We start from the raw sequence: 19,724 nt of genomic DNA, 5'->3' as shown, positions 1-19,724 counted from the left end.
AAACACGCGTGACACACAGATGGCTCTCAAATCGCTTTAGTCGCTTCGTTTCCCATCTTTATACTCTATAATCTTTGCAACTGACTTTAATATTGTTTTCTGCCCATTTATGTCAAACAGTAAAAATTCTTCATTTGTATAAATAAGAACATTGAGTATTATCATTCAAACTGAAATGTGGCATAATGAAAAAATAAAATTTAATTTGAAGATGGACATTGGAAAAGCTAAAGAATAAGATAAAAGCAAGCTGCGATCTGAAGAAATAATATGTTCCCCTCTTACTTTGATCTCCTTTGGATTCAAGTCAAATAGCTATTTTAGCCCTTCACATGAGGAATGAAAAGTGCAAAATGTGAATTTTTTTTCGATGAATCCGTTTCATAGGGACAATTTCTGGTGAATAAAAAGGTGATTTGGGTTAAATTAATATCAAAAACTGATAATTTCAATCAATTGTATTTTCTCTCAACAATAATGTGGACAATTTTTTCACATCCTCTTCAGACAAATATTTGCATATTTGCTTTAAACATAAATAAGGAATTCTACTATCGAACACTATATTCAGAACTCTACAGGCCTCCTCTTGAAATTTGACGATTTCAATGATTTTCGAGAATTTGTGTCGAATTTCATTCCAATAAAAAGTGGAAACCTCTTGTGAAAAAATGTTATTCCTGACACTAGCGTTTCTCAAGTAATTGATAACCTCACTCTTCTCGCAGCATAATATATGATGCAGTGTTACCCAGTGTGTTTCAACTATATTTATGGATTTCAGATACTCCAAATCTTCGTCGTAATAGCGATATATGATTTGTAGTTTCACATCGGAGGCAATTTTCCTAAAAATACTGTCTTCAACATTTTCCCCACGGTGTTTTCTCAGAGCGATGTGTTTAATGAAGGTGGTGATGATGGCCGTCATTGGATGATTTTCCACGAACAATTGCTCGAAAGCAGTCAATCCAATGTTGCTCCTCACGTCTATTGCCGCCCCCTCACGAAGAAGAAGATCGACCAAAACCGTCTTTCCTGTACGGGATGCTATTTGTAAGGGTGTCTCACCGATTGATGTATTCTTACGGTCGATATCAACACCTCTGTGTATGAATTTCCTCGCCAGAAACAGGACCTTTTCGATAGAGCATGTGCGAGATGCAGCAATGATGTGGAGGCAGTTGTTTCCTATTATATTTGTGGCATTTGGACCTAAACCGTAATCGAGCAGTTTTTCGATAAAATTCATATCTTGGGGTCTAAACTTCACCACTAAATGTAGTAAGGTATTTTGCAAACAGTCAACGGCATCTAGTTGAGCACCATATTTCAGTAACTCTTCCAAGCATTTGTCTTTGTTGGCCGCATAAACACACAAATGAATTGGTTTGTAACCGTAAAAATTGCCTTCTTGCTCTATATCAGCGCCATACATTACTAGGTGTTTAATTAATTTGTAATGTCCGCATAGCACTGCGTGGTGAAGACAAGCATAGCCAATAACATCGGTGCATTTCACATCCGCCCCCTCTTCCAATAACTTCAACATTGTATGTTCTTCTCCAGCAAAAATTGAAGCTCTGAAAGCGGAGTTAATCCTATCCTGGTTCTGCTTCAGTTTCTTCCTCGCATATAAGAGTAACACCTTCTGTGAGAAAAAAAATTAGGAATTAATTAATTGATGCAGTTGAAGTTCCAGAATTTTTTATCGCTTTCATAAGCCAATTTTTTCAGAGCCAATGTCAATTTGAAATGAAATATTGATGCAAACAATTCATGAAGCAGGTGAAGAATTTTGATTGCTCTAGTATTTTAGATGAGCGAATACCGTTACGGTTCTAGTTTCTTCCGAATTAATAAAATTTCAAATTATATATTTTGTAACAATATTAGTACACCGTTCAAGTTTTCAGTTAGAATACCAAGTATGGTTGTTACTCAAGAGGTGCGAATATTACAAGTTCAACATTTTTTCAATTTTAAAGAGACAGAATTTTGTAAAACATTGATGTAAGTTTCCTTAGAATTCAAAAATTGAAAAATTTCTTCGTAAAATAAATGATATACCTATGACAAATCAAATTGAATGTCAGATTCTGATTGAAGTTTGGAAAAAATAAATGATTGAAAGAATGTAACTTTTATATTCCTGTAGAATTTGATAAATTTAGGAATTTGCTTCGATTTGTGAAAAGTAGAATTGCAGATCATGGTAGAAAATGAGGGAATCAATTCCATTAACAACTGGTCGCGAATTATAACCGTAGACCCGCCCTTGTCAGATCACGAGCAAATATTTATGGGAATTCTTGGAATTGGGACCTTACTGGCTTTGAAAGGGGCATTGGAATTGGGGCTAAACTGTAAAAATTTTTTTGGTAAATAAGATTTGTTGACATTATATGTGACTTTGTATTATATGTTTTTGAATAAATTGTAGACCTGAAGATGCAAAAGGCAACTTCTGCGAAATGTCGCCACGGCAGTTGTATAACCATTAATATTTTTTATTTAGTCCTATTTCCTGAAAGAATAGACCCGTTGAATTAATTATGGAGGACGAAAGTTCTGGTATAATTTAAATAAAAATAAATTCCTTGGACATATTTCCATTAGTTAACTATTCTTCCAAATATTGAGTTCAGTTATTTATTTCTTATATTCAATCCAATGTTACTGTATCGTTAAGCCTTTGATATTTCCTCGATGAATTTAGCATTCAAGTATTTATTCGTTCTATAGAAAATTGATTTCAATATTTCTCGCATATGAGTATCTCTTTCAACGTCAATTTTTTCTATTCTAAGCCAATATTACCCGTTACTCAAGGGAAATGAATCGAGGTATTAATTATTTTACACAAAGGTACTACACATACTGAATATGTATACAAACGGAATTTCAGAGATCGAAAAAAAGTACCTGAAGAAAACTATTATTAGATTCCATAAAAATATGCCGGTTAGCATATTTTGTAGCTTAATATTAGCGTTGAGTCAAAATTATTCGGACTTACCTTATTGACACATAGTATAACTATCAAAAACAGAATAAAGAAGAGTTCGACACTTAGGAACAACATTTTGAAAGCACCAATAACTTTAGACTTGTACTAAGCAGAGTGTCTTTCGCACTAATGAAACTCAAATCGCAGAATACTCAACTATTCATCAACCCGGTTAAGTGGTGAGAATTCTAGATGTTCTTCTTCTTTTCTGCATCTTTTTCTTCCGAACAATAATAATAAACTTCGGTTCGTTTCATGGAAATTGTCAACTATGACTCATTATAGACTGGGCTTCGAAATTTCAAATTATACCTGAGCAAGCGTACCCTCATAAGATGAAGTCATTCGGTTGGTGATATTCAGTTTTATAGGCATATCCTTCAGGCTAATCTACAGCCCCTTTTTATTCAAATTTGATAGGGAAAAAATTGAGAGAAAAATCATATTTCTGAACTTTTTGAAGCTGCGAATCATGAATCCTGGAACGCCTATTTATTTCCGAATATTGGATAGATGAACTTGTCCCAATAATTCGTTAGATTCGAGTAGATAATGAAGATTTTTAATTTTATTACTACACACACCGGCAAATTTAAATGAACGGAGATGAATTGTATTATTCTTTCTCATAACTTTTTTGCGGCACAATTTAAAAGAATCATTAAACGGATAGATAGAATTCGAAAATTACAGTGAGATACTTCAATATTATTCATTAGTATAGACATAAATGTAGTAAAGAAGGGTGAATGGTTCTCAAAAGAATAAGAACAAGATGTGGACATGGAACCTATTTGATTTCTCTTTCGCTTCTCTTGCGAAAGGGAAAATAAATTGAGTCTAATCCTGACCGTTTCTGAGAAAATCAGAAATCAGAAGAATATAATATAGTTAGGGAATTAAGAAAATGTTTCTAGACAAATTATGGAAGTTAGGTATAACAAGAGGCAAATTGAAGCAAACATTCAATCTGACAAACATTGTTTTCTCTAAAAGCAGACACACTCTTCAAAATTTGCCGAAATCTGATAATTTTTCGTAATTATGACATCCTGTATCTCAGAAATAAACCGAGCAAAAAAAATTTATAAAATCCATTTGTAACATCTACCGTTTGTTATACCTACTCTGATACACCGTGTATATTAGGTTTTTCTCCTCTCGCTACTTTGAAGATCGCACATATTTGGGAATTCCGCCGAAGTAGAAACTTTTCCATCAGAAAATAAAAAGACATATATGATAAAATATAGATCATACAAAAATGAAAAATATGAAAAATAAAAGTGTCGAAATAAAATTTTTGTTTTTGACTTTTTGATTCTGTAATATTTATATCGCTTTAGCTGGTCGTGAATACGTCATTACATTGCCAAAATGTGACAATAAGGAAAAAATTCTTGACATAGTTCTTCTAGGAGAGTATGCAGTTTGTATGGGGCACATAAAAATTGTAGATTCTTTTGAAGAAAGGAGCATGTCTATTCGTGAACTTTATCGTTAAGTATTTTCTTATCGAATACCTTTTGTTATTGGGATCAACATCATAAAATTTTGGGAAAAATATTCCTTCATGATTCTAGGAAATGTTAGTCCATTCCAGGAATAATTTGATAGGTATAATGGGATTTTGGGGTACGCTCTCACTTTACAAAGTGTTGCTGTGCAAATTGATTTCTGAAAGGTTAAGTACGGTATAATTTAACGGTGAAGTGAGAGAATACCAGGTAATTTCAGACATTCATAATTTCACAGTTAATTCATCTGGAATATTCTCAAAAATATTGTTCTTTTAGAAAGTAAGAAACGATCTCAAACAGCGGCAGATACTTATACTTCATACGAAATTTGTTCATTTGTATTTAATTGTAGTTTTTTTTTGAAAATACAATAATATTAAAAACACCTAGATCTGGCAGGCACATATTGATGCCCCAACTCATAATTTTATGAGTGTGGGGTAGTTATGTTTAAGGTTGACAGCCGTCTCCATGAGTTGATTCTACAACTAAATTTCCATATTTCTTATTTATCATATAATATTTTTGCTTTTCACCAAGAAATCCGGTTTTTATGCAATCCATAATCTTTCCGTTTTTTTTCGACTTTACGTCATCAAAAGGGGCATAACTCCCCAACCTTGGATATTGAACATAAACAGAAGCAGATATGGGCTACATCGAACCGGCCCGGGAATTTTCTTCCAGACCGGCACACTTAGAACGAAAAAAGTAGTTTTGGTGAGGGTTCAGTGGAGTAGCTAGCATGAAGTGCTATGAAAAAGACGTTTTAATGAACATCCCCAAAGGATGGCAACTGAAACGCGATTTTTTTTCTTACAATTCAGAAAAATGTCAAAAAATTGAGCAGACATTTTGGGGAAGCGAGAAGGCGATCAAAAAATTCTGCGATGTTTTCATATAACTGCAAGGGGTAGAAAAAAACACCTCTTAAATCGTTTCGCGAAAAGTTTTTTACTTATGCATATAATACTTTTGAGAAATCAATTTTTGATAGCTTGATTCATTTTGAACAAATAAGATCTCTCGTCATTTCCTGCAAAGTGACAGTTTTTACCTAGTTGGCGTATATCATGCTGACATTATAGAGAAACACCACCAATTTTTTATTGCCTATAGAACAACTACAAAATTTGATTGATGGTTACTAAGGAGAAAATTAAACATTTATTTTCACATGCCATCTTCAGGGGGCTGCTCAAAAAAATATATTTGAAAGACCCACTGTTTTTCGACCATAAATTAACTAGTCATTTACAAATTGCATGAATATATTCATACAATGTTAGTTTTATATTTCATTAATATTCATATATTATATTATCCTGATTCTCCACAGGTACCGAAGTACGCCTCAGAAGCTCCGTAAGCTTGTACGAGTTCGGAGAATCAGTTTTGTTCTGGCTTACTGTGTCCTTACGCCACCTTAGGCGCAGCACTGTTAATTCGAACACAACAGTGAATGGTGGCTCGTACCCGTATGGACAAGAAAATTCCTTCTCTAGCCCAGGATCGAACTCAGTACCTTACGGTTGCGAAATACTGAGCCGACGCTTCTAACCACCAAGCTACGGACGCTGTGTTTAATGAAACAACTCTGAGTAAAAAGCATCAACGAAAAATGTATCCATGTTGTCTATAGGTATGGTTTAAAAAATAAAATTTGTCGAATTAGTTTTATCCATTTTCTCACATTTGACATCAAGTATTTTTTGAACCATACACAACATGGATGCATAGTTTCCGAATTTCGATTTCAAATTTCCTCGGAGTTATTTTGTAAGAAATTGATGGAATCTGAAAAAAGGTTAGAAATAGTCTCTATGTACCATTAATTTCTAAGCCAGTCGACGAAAATGGTTGTTTACCATGATACCTTCCCATGCGTATGTTGGATAGTTTTTCCGATATCATATTTTGATATATGTACCCTAAAATATCATCAAATTGATTATTCACTTCAAGATTTTGCTCAACGAATTAGGTACAAAATGCAGGGATCCACTCACGTGATATACACAGTACCTACATAAATTCTGAAGGAACATACCGGGTTATTCAAAACTAAAATAAAATCTGGAAACTATTGATATTGCTAACTATTTATATGGCAAATATATGGTTTCGGGATATTGAAAACACAAAAATTGATAATAATGGTTATTTTGACAGTAGAAACAAGAAAATTTAGTTGTAGGGGTTTTTTCTTGAAAATAAGAATTCTTATATAACTCGTTTTACTGTAGATTATAGCCTTCTATAATTCCTTCTATAATCCCAAACAAGAGACCTATCCTGTCAGGTAAAAAATGTATTTTTGCTCAAAAACCTTCTTTTGGAGATTTTCGTTTCACATAATGGAATTGCAATTTATGCATCTTCGAATGGCGGACATAGATTTTGTATTTCCTATAGCGAGTAAGCTTCTGTCAAATAATATCACTCACTTCCCTGTTTTTAATCACAATACCAAACTTTACTTTCACACCATGGACTGTGTAGCGTTCAATTTCATTGCAGCACAAAATACTTCGTATAGTAATTTGGGTTGCCTACTGATTTCGAGTTCGACGAATTTAAATTATCTCGGGGAATGTTTATCGGTTTTTTTTTCCATATGTGCCAGATACGGTAATTTCCTTCAAGAAAGAATTTACTTTCGTACTTCGAAATTGGGAAAGTAGATATTTCGATTTATTCTGTGGAAATCCAAGAGTTTTGGGATAAAAATATTTTCCTGATTTCTTTCAATATTGTATTGCGAGTTGGTTATTTGATGAAGCAATATAATACCCAAATTTGGGGATCATTGGAGTGTATTGAAAGAGTATCTTTCTCCATTAGGCCACACAACATCAAAGTGAGTTTTTTTTCATACATTCGTTAATAGTTTATATCTTCATCTAGAACGATTAATATCGTACATCCCATTGTTCTAGGGCCTTTTTTTTTCCCGACTTTTTCTTCTTGAGTTTACGTTTGGAATATAACGTAAAATATAAGAGTGCTGTCGACAGAGAATTCAATTTACCTAAGATCCAAGAACATCAAGGATACTGAACGAGCGCTGCAGATTTTTGGTTTATGTTCAATTTTTGTCTTCACGAGTTTGGACTCACAGGATTGAGAATTGGTGACGTAGTTTTAATAATAGTTTCAATCCTGCTGTTCATCAAACTGGTATGTACAGATAATTTAGATTTCGATTGCTGGTACCAATCAAGAGTACCTTGTGACATAGGCACTTTTCTAGTGAAGTTGATTTTGGAGTTTTGACATTAATAAGTGAATATCTGAATATCTGAACCTATGGAGTAAATACACATATAAATGATCATTATTGTTTAAATACAAAATTTGTCAACTGATCTTGATCAAGTGAGGTGCACCTTCAATATTTTTTTGTGAAAGCTTTAATATTATTACGTTACTACTTAATGTTAGGCTCAAGATTTTGTTGGAAATTTCGCTAGAATTGTGCTCGAATTCGACGTTACATATTAAATTCTTTTCATATTCTCCAGGTTCTTCTCAATTCCTTTTAATTTTTTGTTTTTTATTAGTTGTCACAATATACTTTTCCACCTTTGAAATATTCTGGTCGGTATTTACGTATTTAGCCGATGTGATATAGTTTTTCATTTTTGAAGAGTCACTTTATTCAAAATACGTTGGCGCCCTTTATAAAATCATTGTGAACCCACGCCGTCTACACTGACAGCTGACCGAGGAAAAACCCAAGTGAAACTCTTCTGTGTATTGGTTTTCTTTATTAATTTTTTTGAGCAAGAATGACGCCACAACTGGCAACTTAAAATATTCGTGTAAGGCAAGTTCAGCATAATAATCATACTTACAATCACGTGTAGTTTTTGGCAACTTCAGTATTTTCATTACGTTTCAAGTCACCCTGTTTATGCCAATTGTTCAGGAATACTTTACTATTATCAGTATTATTTTCAAAACTTATTGAAACATATATTTATTGGTAGTTTTTCCAACATTCATTTTGAATCGGTTTCAATATTTGTAAAAATAAAGTTATCGACGTGAAACATGTTCCGCCGGAGACAAAAAGAATGGTACGATCTGACCAGCCCGCTGGCACAAAAATCAACCGACCCACCGGGAATTTTCCCGGTTACCCGGCGGTCCAATCCGCCCCTGAACATAAATCTGTGAATATTTTGAAAATAACATTGAATTTTCCTTCAGATTGAATATAGGATTCCTAGAATAACTAGGCACTTATATTGACCATACTCTGCCCATAGGTTTCAACACTCGAAACGTCGTAAAACTTTTTTTTTATGACATGTTTGGGAGTTTATCGCCATTTCGAATATTCTGAAGATATTGAAGTTTTCCTGAAGAAATTTGTCCAGAAGAATTATTCAGAGGAGTGTGACCCACTGGTTTCACCATTTTTTCCATGAAAATCACCGCAACTCATAAAGCAAGGTATGGTATTCTGCCTAATTCAATATAAAAAACTTGTGAGTATCTGAGTGGCATATAAATTTGGATTCATTATTATTTCAATAGGTATTTGGACAAACATACATATTTTCAATGTAAACACCAATAAGGTACATACATGTAGAAAGATATTTTTATTACCCTTGATTAACTTTTGACGTTGTTGTTGCTGTTCTATTGTTGTTCCTATTGTTTGAATAATGAGAAACTGATAGAAAATGGGAATGCTAGGGAGTTGTCAATTTAGACGGAAATTGAAAAAATACTTTAGTATTCAGTTCTTCAAAAATTTGTTGAAAAGTGTTGAAAAATAACATCAGTCGAGACGCGACCGTTATTTAGAAGAAGTCACGACGAATTTAATATCGAAGACGTAAGGTTGTATCAAAATTGTGTGTTGCCGATTAAAGAGTGAAACCAGTAAGAATAATATAATTAACCCTGTATACCCTAGACAATTATAAAAAACCTACTTACATGTTCCAGAAGTTTTCATAAAACATTTCTACAATATCAGAATCATAGCATTGGTAATTTGAACTCGTAAAATAGAATCTTTTGGTAGCTTTCTATAAAATTCAGTCTTTTTATCGTTCCACTGCAAAAGCAGCGGATAAGAGAGCAGTGAGTAATCAGTAATTGAAAGAGGTACTGATATTTTTCGTACTTGATTATTGGATATCAATAAAAAAAATCTACCCAAACTACTTACACAAATATAACACTTAACTAAGAACTATATTCAAAATAAGATCGTGTATAAAAGCATGTTAGGATTAATTACTATATCATTTCTTATATATTTTTTCTAAATCATTATATTCGCCCAACTGCCCATCATTTCTCCTACAGTAGGAAGTATATTGAATTATACCTGCGCTATACACCGGACTCAAAAAATTGGCTATCCCTCTCAGAATATAAGTTTGGCTTTCAATTTCTAAGTCAAGTGACACTTGTAGTTGGGGAGCCGAAGAGGGAAATTCGGGATATACTCGAGCGTGTCAGATTAATATAAGGGGACATACCTTGGAACCTGTAGAGTACCTCTACGAAAAATTAGACCTGTATATAGGGGGAATTGTCAAGATGACTTCACCTTTGAAAAAAAATTTCACCTGAATAAACAATTAACAGGACAACTGGCGCGTATTTGTGGCTGTTCATCTTAATACATTGATATAATAATAATAATTGATAATAAATAATTGGTACCTTAAATCATTCACAATGTATAGGCAACTCAAATGAAGATTAGAAATATCAATTTTCGGGAACATATTCTACGATGACATTCATCGAGAATCCTGTAGTAAACTTTTCGCAATTAATTCACTCAAGCATGAAATTCTCAAATGCACCACTTTTTTGGGTCTCTCAATAGAAGGAAATTCTTTGTCATCCTCTTCATTCACAATCTTTCTGATTGTGGAAATATTCAGCTGAAATATAAGTCGTTTGGATTCAGATGAAACATTATATAAATTTTCTCACAATTGATATTTTCGCTTCTGTCTGACGTATTGTGGATTTTAGAATATTAAATGAGCGGACCTGAATTCTAAATAGTATATCCCGAAACCCTGTCTCTTTTTTCAATCACTTTCGGCATTTTCGTAATAAAAATTGATATTAGTTGTGGCAACGGTGTTGTGACAAACGAATAATCCACAACTGACTTTAATATTGTTTTCTGCCCATTTATGTCAAACAGTAAAAATTCTTCATTTGTATAAATAAGAACATTGAGTATTATCATTCAAACTGAAATGTGGCATAATGAAAAAATAAAATTTAATTTGAAGATGGACATTGGAAAAGCTAAAGAATAAGATAAAAGCAAGCTGCGATCTGAAGAAATAATATGTTCCCCTCTTACTTTGATCTCCTTTGGATTCAAGTCAAGTAGCTATTTTAGCCCTTCACATGAGGAATGAAAAGTGCAAAATGTGAATTTTTTTTCGATGAATCCGTTTCATAGGGACAATTTCTGGTGAATAAAAAGGTGATTTGGGTTAAATTAATATCAAAAACTGATAATTTCAATCAATTGTATTTTCTCTCAACAATAATGTGGACAATTTTTTCACATCCTCTTCAGACAAATATTTGCATATTTGCTTTAAACATAAATAAGGAATTCTACTATCGAACACTATATTCAGAACTCTACAGGCCTCCTCTTGAAATTTGACGATTTCAATGATTTTCGAAAATTTGTGTCGAATTTCATTCCAATAAAAAGTGGAAACCTCTTGTGAAAAAATGTTATTCCTGACACTAGCGTTTCTCAAGTAATTGATAACCTCACTCTTCTCGCAGCATAATATATGATGCAGTGTTACCCAGTGTGTTTCAACTATATTTATGGATTTCAGATACTCCAAATCTTCGTCGTAATAGCGATATATGATTTGTAGTTTCACATCGGAGGCAATTTTCCTAAAAATACTGTCTTCAACATTTTCCCCACGGTGTTTTCTCAGAGCGATGTGTTTAATGAAGGTGGGGATGATGGCCGTCATTGGATGATTTTCCACGAACAATTGCTCGAAAGCAGTCAATCCAATGTTGCTCCTCACGTCTATTGCCGCCCCCTCACGAAGAAGAAGATCGACCAAAACCGTCTTTCCTGTACGGGATGCTATTTGTAAGGGTGTCTCACCAATTGATGTATTCTTACGGTCGATATCAACACCTCTGTGTATGAATTTCCTCGCCAGAAACAGGACCTTTTCGATAGAGCATGTGCGAGATGCAGCAATGATGTGGAGGCAGTTGTTTCCTATTATATTTGTGGCATTTGGACCTAAACCGTAATCGAGCAGTTTTTCGATAAAATTCATATCTTGGGGTCTAAACTTCACCACTAAATGTAGTAAGGTATTTTGCAAACAGTCAACGGCATCTAGTTGAGCACCATATTTCAGTAACTCTTCCAAGCATTTGTCTTTGTTGGCCGCATAAACACACAAATGAATTGGTTTGTAACCGTAAAAATTGCCTTCTTGCTCTATATCAGCGCCATACATTACTAGGTGTTTAATTAATTTGTAATGTCCGCATAGCACTGCGTGGTGAAGACAAGCATAGCCAATAACATCGGTGCATTTCACATCCGCCCCCTCTTCCAATAACTTCAACATTGTATGTTCTTCTCCAGCAAAAATTGAAGCTCTGAAAGCGGAGTTAATCCTATCCTGGTTCTGCTTCAGTTTCTTCCTCGCATATAAGAGTAACACCTTCTGTGAGAAAAAAAATTAGGAATTAATTAATTGATGCAGTTGAAGTTCCAGAATTTTTTATCGCTTTCATAAGCCAATTTTTTCAGAGCCAATGTCAATTTGAAATGAAATATTGATGCAAACAATTCATGAAGCAGGTGAAGAATTTTGATTGCTCTAGTATTTTAGATGAGCGAATACCGTTACGGTTCTAGTTTCTTCCGAATTAATAAAATTTCAAATTATATATTTTGTAACAATATTAGTACACCGTTCAAGTTTTCAGTTAGAATACCAAGTATGGTTGTTACTCAAGAGGTGCGAATATTACAAGTTCAACATTTTTTCAATTTTAAAGAGACAGAATTTTGTAAAACATTGATGTAAGTTTCGTTAGAATTCAAAAATTGAAAAATTTCTTCGTAAAATAAATGATATACCTATGACAAATCAAATTGAATGTCAGATTCTGATTGAAGTTTGGAAAAAATAAATGATTGAAAGAATGTAACTTTTATATTCCTGTAGAATTTGATAAATTTAGGAATTTGCTTCGATTTGTGAAAAGTAGAATTGCAGATCATGGTAGAAAATGAGGGAATCAATTCCATTAACAATTGGTCGCGAATTATAACCGTAGACCCGCCCTTGTCAGATCACGAGCAAATATTTATGGGAATTCTTGGAATTGGGACCTTACTGGCTTTGAAAGGGGCATTGGAATTGGGGCTAAACTGTAAAAATTTTTTTGGTAAATAAGATTTGTTGACATTATATGTGACTTTGTATTATATGTTTTTGAATAAATTGTAGACCTGAAGATGCAAAAGGCAACTTCTGCGAAATGTCGCCACGGCAGTTGTATAACCATTAATATTTTTTATTTAGTCCTATTTCCTGAAAGAATAGACCCGTTGAATTAATTATGGAGGACGAAAGTTCTGGTATAATTTAAATAAAAATAAATTCCTTGGACATATTTCCATTAGTTAACTATTCTTCCAAATATTGAGTTCAGTTATTTATTTCTTATATTCAATCCAATGTTACTGTATCGTTAAGCCTTTGATATTTCCTCGATGAATTTAGCATTCAAGTATTTATTCGTTCTATAGAAAATTGATTTCAATATTTCTCGCATATGAGTATCTCTTTCAACGTCAATTTTTTCTATTCTAAGCCAATATTACCCGTTACTCAAGGGAAATGAATCGAGGTATTAATTATTTTACACAAAGGTACTACACATACTGAATATGTATACAAACGGAATTTCAGAGATCGAAAAAAAGTACCTGAAGAAAACTATTATTAGATTCCATAAAAATATGCCGGTTAGCATATTTTGTAGCTTAATATTAGCGTTGAGTCAAAATTATTCGGACTTACCTTATTGACACATAGTATAACTATCAAAAACAGAATAAAGAAGAGTTCGACACTTAGGAACAACATTTTGAAAGCACCAATAACTTTAGACTTGTACTAAGCAGAGTGTCTTTCGCACTAATGAAACTCAAATCGCAGAATACTCAACTATTCATCAACCCGGTTAAGTGGTGAGAATTCTAGATGTTCTTCTTCTTTTCTGCATCTTTTTCTTCCGAACAATAATAATAAACTTCGGTTCGTTTCATGGAAATTGTCAACTATGACTCATTATAGACTGGGCTTCGAAATTTCAAATTATACCTGAGCAAGCGTACCCTCATAAGATGAAGTCATTCGGTTGGTGATATTCAGTTTTATAGGCATATCCTTCAGGCTAATCTACAGCCCCTTTTTATTCAAATTTGATAGGGAAAAAATTGAGAGAAAAATCATATTTCTGAACTTTTTGAAGCTGCGAATCATGAATCCTGGAACGCCTATTTATTTCCGAATATTGGATAGATGAACTCGTCCCAATAATTCGTTAGATTCGAGTAGATAATGAAGATTTTTAATTTTATTACTACACACACCGGCAAATTTAAATGAACGGAGATGAATTGTATTATTCTTTCTCATAACTTTTTTGCGGCACAATTTAAAAGAATCATTAAACGGATAGATAGAATTCGAAAATTACAGTGAGATACTTCAATATTATTCATTAGTATAGACATAAATGTAGTAAAGGAGGGTGAATGGTTCTCAAAAGAATAAGAACAAGATGTGGACATGGAACCTATTTGATTTCTCTTTCGCTTCTCTTGCGAAAGGGAAAATAAATTGAGTCTAATCCTGACCGTTTCTGAGAAAATCAGAAATCAGAAGAATATAATATAGTTAGGGAATTAAGAAAATGTTTCTAGACAAATTATGGAAGTTAGGTATAACAAGAGGCAAATTGAAGCAAACATTCAATCTGACAAACATTGTTTTCTCTAAAAGCAGACACACTCTTCAAAATTTGCCGAAATCTGATAATTTTTCGTAATTATGACATCCTGTATCTCAGAAATAAACCGAGCAAAAAAAATTTATAAAATCCATTTGTAACATCTACCGTTTGTTATACCTACTCTGATACACCGTGTATATTAGGTTTTTTTCTCCTCTCGCTACTTTGAAGATCGCACATATTTGGGAATTCCGCCGAAGTAGAAACTTTTCCATCAGAAAATAAAAAGACATATATGATAAAATATAGATCATACAAAAATGAAAAATATGAAAAATAAAAGTGTCGAAATACAATTTTTGTTTTTGACTTTTTGATTCTGAAATATTTATATCGCTTCAGCTGGTCGTGAATACGTCATTACATTGCCAATATGTGACAATAAGGAAAAAATTCTTGACATAGTTCTTCTAGGAGAGTATGCAGTTTGTATGGGGCACATAAAAATTGTAGATTCTTTAAAAGAAAGGAGCATGTCTATTCGTGAACCTTATCGTTCAGTATTTTCTTACCGAATACCTTGTGTTATTGGGATCAACATCATAAAATTTTAGGAAAAATATTTCTTCATGATTCTAGGAAAGGTTAGTCCATTCCAGGAATAATTTGATAGGTATAATGGGATTTTGGGGTACGCTCTCACTTTACAAAGTGTTGCTGTGCAAATTGATTTCTGAAAGGTTAAGTACGGTATAATTTAACGATGAAGTGAGAGAATACCAGGTAAGTTCAGACATTCATAATTTCACAGTTAATTCATCTGGAATATTCTCATAAATATTGGTTTTTTAGAAAGTAAAAAACGATCTCAAACAGCGGCAGATACTTATACTTCATACGAAATTTGTTCATTTGGATTTAATTGTAGTTTTTCTTTGAAAATACAATAATATTAAAAACACCTAGATCTGGCAGGCACATATTGATGCCCCAACTCATAATTTCATGAGTGTGGGGGTAGTTATGTTTAAGGTTGACAGCCGTCTCCATGAGTTGATTCTACAACTAAATTTCCATATTTCTTATTTATCATATAATAATAATAATAATAAACTTTATTCACAAAAACTCATCGTTACATCATTCACAATGAAAATGGGAAATGTCAAAAACAGAAAATACACAAAAGTGATTATGCTTAAGTTTGACTCATTCCTGACGAAAAATCAAGTATGGTGTAGGGTTCCTGCTGTATTAAGAGTTCATGAATCTCTCTGCGAATTTTTTTGAATTTATCAATCTCCCTTATGCGTCTTGGCAGTGCGTTGTACAGTTTGATACACATATAAGTACAAGATTTTTCGGTGGAAGAGAGGTTATGCTGAGGATAAATGAAGTAGTCGTTCCTTGTGTTATATGAACGGGTCTTTTCGAACTTTGTGAAGTATTGAGGCTGTTTATACACAAATTGTAGGCATTTAAATATATAAAGGGCAGGTAAAGTAAGTATATTGTTTTTTTTTAATGCACCTCTACAGGTCTCCCTATACTTCATCTTGAATATACTTCTAATGGCGAATTTCTGTATTCTGAATATAGGTAAAGCGTGTGGGCTATTTCACCAGAACATCACGCCATAACTTAAAAGGGACTGGAAGTTGGAAAAATATACTGCCATAAAAAATTCGACAGTAAACTCAGTGCGCAGTACACGCAGTGTGTATACTACCTTGTTCAGTTTTCCCTGAAGTTCACGAATGTGTTCGGCCCACTCAAGGTGTTTGTCGATGGTTACACCAAGGAATTTGGTATGATCTTTCAGCTCAACTGGCTTACCATTGAGAGTAATCGATAAGTTTTCGGATTTTCTTAGTTTGTGAGAAAAAAGGACCAACTCGGTTTTGTTATCATTGAGGATAAGATTATGCGGCAGACACCATCGCTCAATTGACTCGGATGTGGCATTTAGAAGTTCCTGTAGGGCCGCCAGAATTTTCTGGCGAAGTATGATATTGGTGTCATCCGCGTAATTAAAGAAGAAATCATACAATCGAGGAATTACTTCTGGCATATCATTCACATAAATAAGGTAAAATAATGGACCTAGATACTGCCCTTAATCACACCTCTTATTATTTCCGTTATGGTGGATCTATAGTCGATTCCATTTACGTTCAACTCAACATATTGAAAGCGTCCTCGCAAATAACTTTTAATTAAATCCAGCTGTCCATCTCTAATGCCATAGATTTCGAGCTTCGTTATGAGTACCTCATGAATAACCGAGTCAAAAGCCTTGTAGAAGTCAATGAAATACCCCAACAATATATCATCTCCCTCCAAACCCTCAGTCAATGTCTCAATGAGTTTGTAAATGGCCGTTTCAGTGCTTTTACCGGGAATGAAACCGTGTTGCTGACTATTGAACACACCAAACTTCCTGAAGAAACTATATAGTCTATTGTATAGAACTTTTTCGAATATTTTCGAGAAAGTGTCAAGTAAACTAATTGGTCTATAATTCCGTAGATCAGTAGGATCATTCTTTTTGAAAGTTGGTTTTATAACAGTTGTTTTGAGTTTTTCAGGAAAAATTCCATATTTAAAACTATTATTAATAATATATGCAAGAGGCTGAACTATGTTGTTTATTGTTTTTTTTATGACATTTATTGGTATTCCGTCTTGGCCTGTACTTTTTTTATTGCTTAGTATTTTTACAACTTGATGAATTTCAGATTCAGTTACGTCGAACATGTAGAATGAATTTTCCACGCGCTTCACAAAATTAACATGTGATGGAGAATGCAAGTGAGAATGTGATTCAGGACCTCGAAACACAAGAAATTGTTTACAACTTCTTGTGGAGACCTAGCTTATCAAGTTGATTTATGCTAGTGTTTCTACCAGTTTTGTTATTGATGAGTGACCAAATTGTTTTATTTTTATTTGCCGAGTTGTTGAATTTTTCAAAGTAAAAATCCTGTTTCGCTTTTTGATTATGCATCATATGTTAACTTAAGTTTCTTATAAGCTGGTTCCAGTTCCGTATTATTGCTTGAAATTACATAAAAAATATCTAATATACTTTTAAGCCTTTTGATTTCTGGATTATTCAATGGTGCATTTTTAGGTGTTAATTTGATCACTTTCGTTGGAAAATAAATCTGAAACATATCTTTATATAAAGCTATGAATTGGTATCATTGAGAATTTACATCTTCTGGAGGTATACTATATACAAACTCCCAGTTAAGTTCTGACAAATATTCATTGAACATTGTAAGGCCTACCTCATTTATTGTACGTACAGTTGTTGATTTGTATGACTTCTGCGAACTAACAAGCTCGAAGGATACAATTTGTGCCAAATGATCTGAAAGGTGTGGTTGTTCTGTATAGGCTGATTGTACATTGTCGAGATGTGTAATTATATTGTCGATACATGCTGTTTTTCGTGTTGGAGTGCTGATGAGCAATTAATCATTGACTGATTCGATGATATGTGAGAATTTATATTTGTTGGAATCTTTAGATGATGGTTCAGTGTGAATATTAAAATAGCCTGCTATCAGGTAGTCCACGTTCATATCAGATAACAATTGTACAAGGATTATCAACTTCTCGAAGAAGAGATTTACATCACTTTTTGAAGCATTGGAGGATCTATACACTGAAGCAATGATAATTTTTTTGTTTACTAATTCCATTGATATGGCCGCGCATTCGAAAGAATATATTTTTGCTTTTCACCAAGAAATCCGGTTTTTATGCAATCCATAATCTTTCCGTTTTTTTTCGACCTTACGTCATTAAAATGGGCATAACTCCCCAACCTAGGATATTGAACATAAACAGAAGCAGATATGGGCTACATCGAACCGGCCCGGGAATTTTCTTCCAGACCGGCACACTTAGAACGAAAAAAGTAGTTTTGGTGAGGGTTCAGTGGAGTAGCTAGCATGAAGTGCTATGAAAAAGACGTTTTAATGAACATCCCCAAAGAATGGCAACTGAAACGCGATTTTTTTTCTTACAATTCAGAAAAATGTCAAAAAATTGAGCAGACATTTTGGGGAAGCGAGAAGGCGATCAAAAAATTCTGCGATATTTTCATATAATTGCAAGGGGTAGAAAAAAACACCTCTAAAATCGTTTCGCGAAAATTTTTTCACTTATGCATATAATACTCTTGAGAAATCAATTTTTGATAGCTTGATTTATTTTGAACAAATAAGATCTCTCGTCATTTCCTGCAAAGTGACAGTTTTTACCTAGTTGGCGTATATCATGCTGACATTATAGAGAAACACCACCAATTTTTTATTGCCTATAGAACAACTACAAAATTTGATTGATGGTTACTAAGGAGATAATTAAACATTTATTTTCACATGCCATCTTCAGGGGGCTGCTCGAAAAAAAATATTTAAAAGACCCACTGTTTTTCGACCATAAATTAACTACTCATTAACAAATTGCATGAATATATTCATACAATGTTAGTTTTATATTTATATTTCATTAATATTCATATATTATATTATCCTGATTCTCCATAGGTACCGAAGTACGCCTCAGAAGCTCCGTAAGCTTGTACGAGTTCGGAGAATCAGTTTTGTTCTGGCTTACTGTGTCCTTACGCCACCTTAGGCGCAGCACTGTTAATTCGAACACAACAGTGAATGGTGGCCCGTACCCGTATGGACAAGAAAATTCCTTCTCTAGCCCGGGATCGAACTCAGTACCTTACGGTTGCGAAATACTGAGCCGACGCTTCTAACCACCAAGCTACTCACGCTATGTTTAATGAAACAACTCTGAGTAAAAAGCATCAACGAAAAATGTATCCATGTTGTCTATAAGTATGGTTTAAAAAATAAAATTTGTCGAATTAGTTTTATCCATTTTCTCACATCTGATATCAAGTATTTTTTGAACCATACACAACATGGATGCATAGTTTCCGAATTTCGATTTCAAATTTCCTCGGGGTTATTTTATTTATTCATTTATTTATTTATTTATCAACTCAGGAATACACACAGGTGATTTCCACACCCAAAAAGATATTCACAAAATATTATAGAAAAGTGAACAATTTGTGAATTGAATTGCATTTGGTACAATCAAAAATCAGCACATATGAGGCTTAACCTAGTAAT

General features: G+C 33.5%; 2 protein-coding genes and 1 long non-coding RNA gene across 5 annotated transcripts; 1 reads left to right on the top strand and 2 right to left on the bottom strand.

Annotated features, from left to right (window-relative positions):
- Nucleotides 1–90: 90 nt before the first annotated feature.
- Nucleotides 91–3,448, bottom strand: LOC123316985 (ankyrin repeat and protein kinase domain-containing protein 1-like). The gene is made up of 2 exons (XM_044903316.1): nucleotides 3,020–3,448; nucleotides 91–1,651 (listed from the first exon to the last, which is right to left on the bottom strand). The coding sequence occupies exons 1-2, from the start codon at nucleotides 3,083–3,085 to the stop codon at nucleotides 449–451; spliced, it is 1,269 nt and encodes a 422-aa protein (XP_044759251.1). The 5' UTR covers nucleotides 3,086–3,448; the 3' UTR covers nucleotides 91–448.
- Nucleotides 3,449–6,689: 3,241 nt separating this feature from the next.
- LOC123316986 lies at nucleotides 6,690–19,182 on the top strand. 3 transcript variants are annotated; one of them, XR_006538122.1, is made up of 3 exons: nucleotides 6,690–7,710; nucleotides 8,746–8,991; nucleotides 19,122–19,182. It is a non-coding gene; the product is annotated as an uncharacterized LOC123316986 (long non-coding RNA). The 3 variants fall into 3 exon arrangements; XR_006538123.1 differs by lacking the exon at nucleotides 19,122–19,182 and adding an exon at nucleotides 11,388–11,514; XR_006538121.1 differs by lacking the exon at nucleotides 19,122–19,182 and having other exon boundaries at nucleotides 6,709–7,390; nucleotides 7,470–7,710; nucleotides 8,746–9,342.
- LOC123316983 (ankyrin repeat and protein kinase domain-containing protein 1-like) lies at nucleotides 10,592–14,051 on the bottom strand. Its single transcript, XM_044903314.1, has 2 exons — nucleotides 13,623–14,051; nucleotides 10,592–12,254 (listed from the first exon to the last, which is right to left on the bottom strand). Exons 1-2 carry the CDS (start codon nucleotides 13,686–13,688, stop codon nucleotides 11,052–11,054), a joined length of 1,269 nt encoding a protein of 422 aa, XP_044759249.1. The 5' UTR covers nucleotides 13,689–14,051; the 3' UTR covers nucleotides 10,592–11,051.
- Nucleotides 19,183–19,724: the final 542 nt, after the last annotated feature.

The sequence above is a fragment of the Coccinella septempunctata genome, chromosome 7 (genome assembly GCF_907165205.1).
Source record: "Coccinella septempunctata chromosome 7, icCocSept1.1, whole genome shotgun sequence".
NCBI lineage: Eukaryota > Metazoa > Arthropoda > Insecta > Coleoptera > Coccinellidae > Coccinella > Coccinella septempunctata.
The sequence above is the reverse complement of the archived record's forward strand: the minus strand, read 5'-3'. Positions and strand labels throughout refer to the sequence as shown.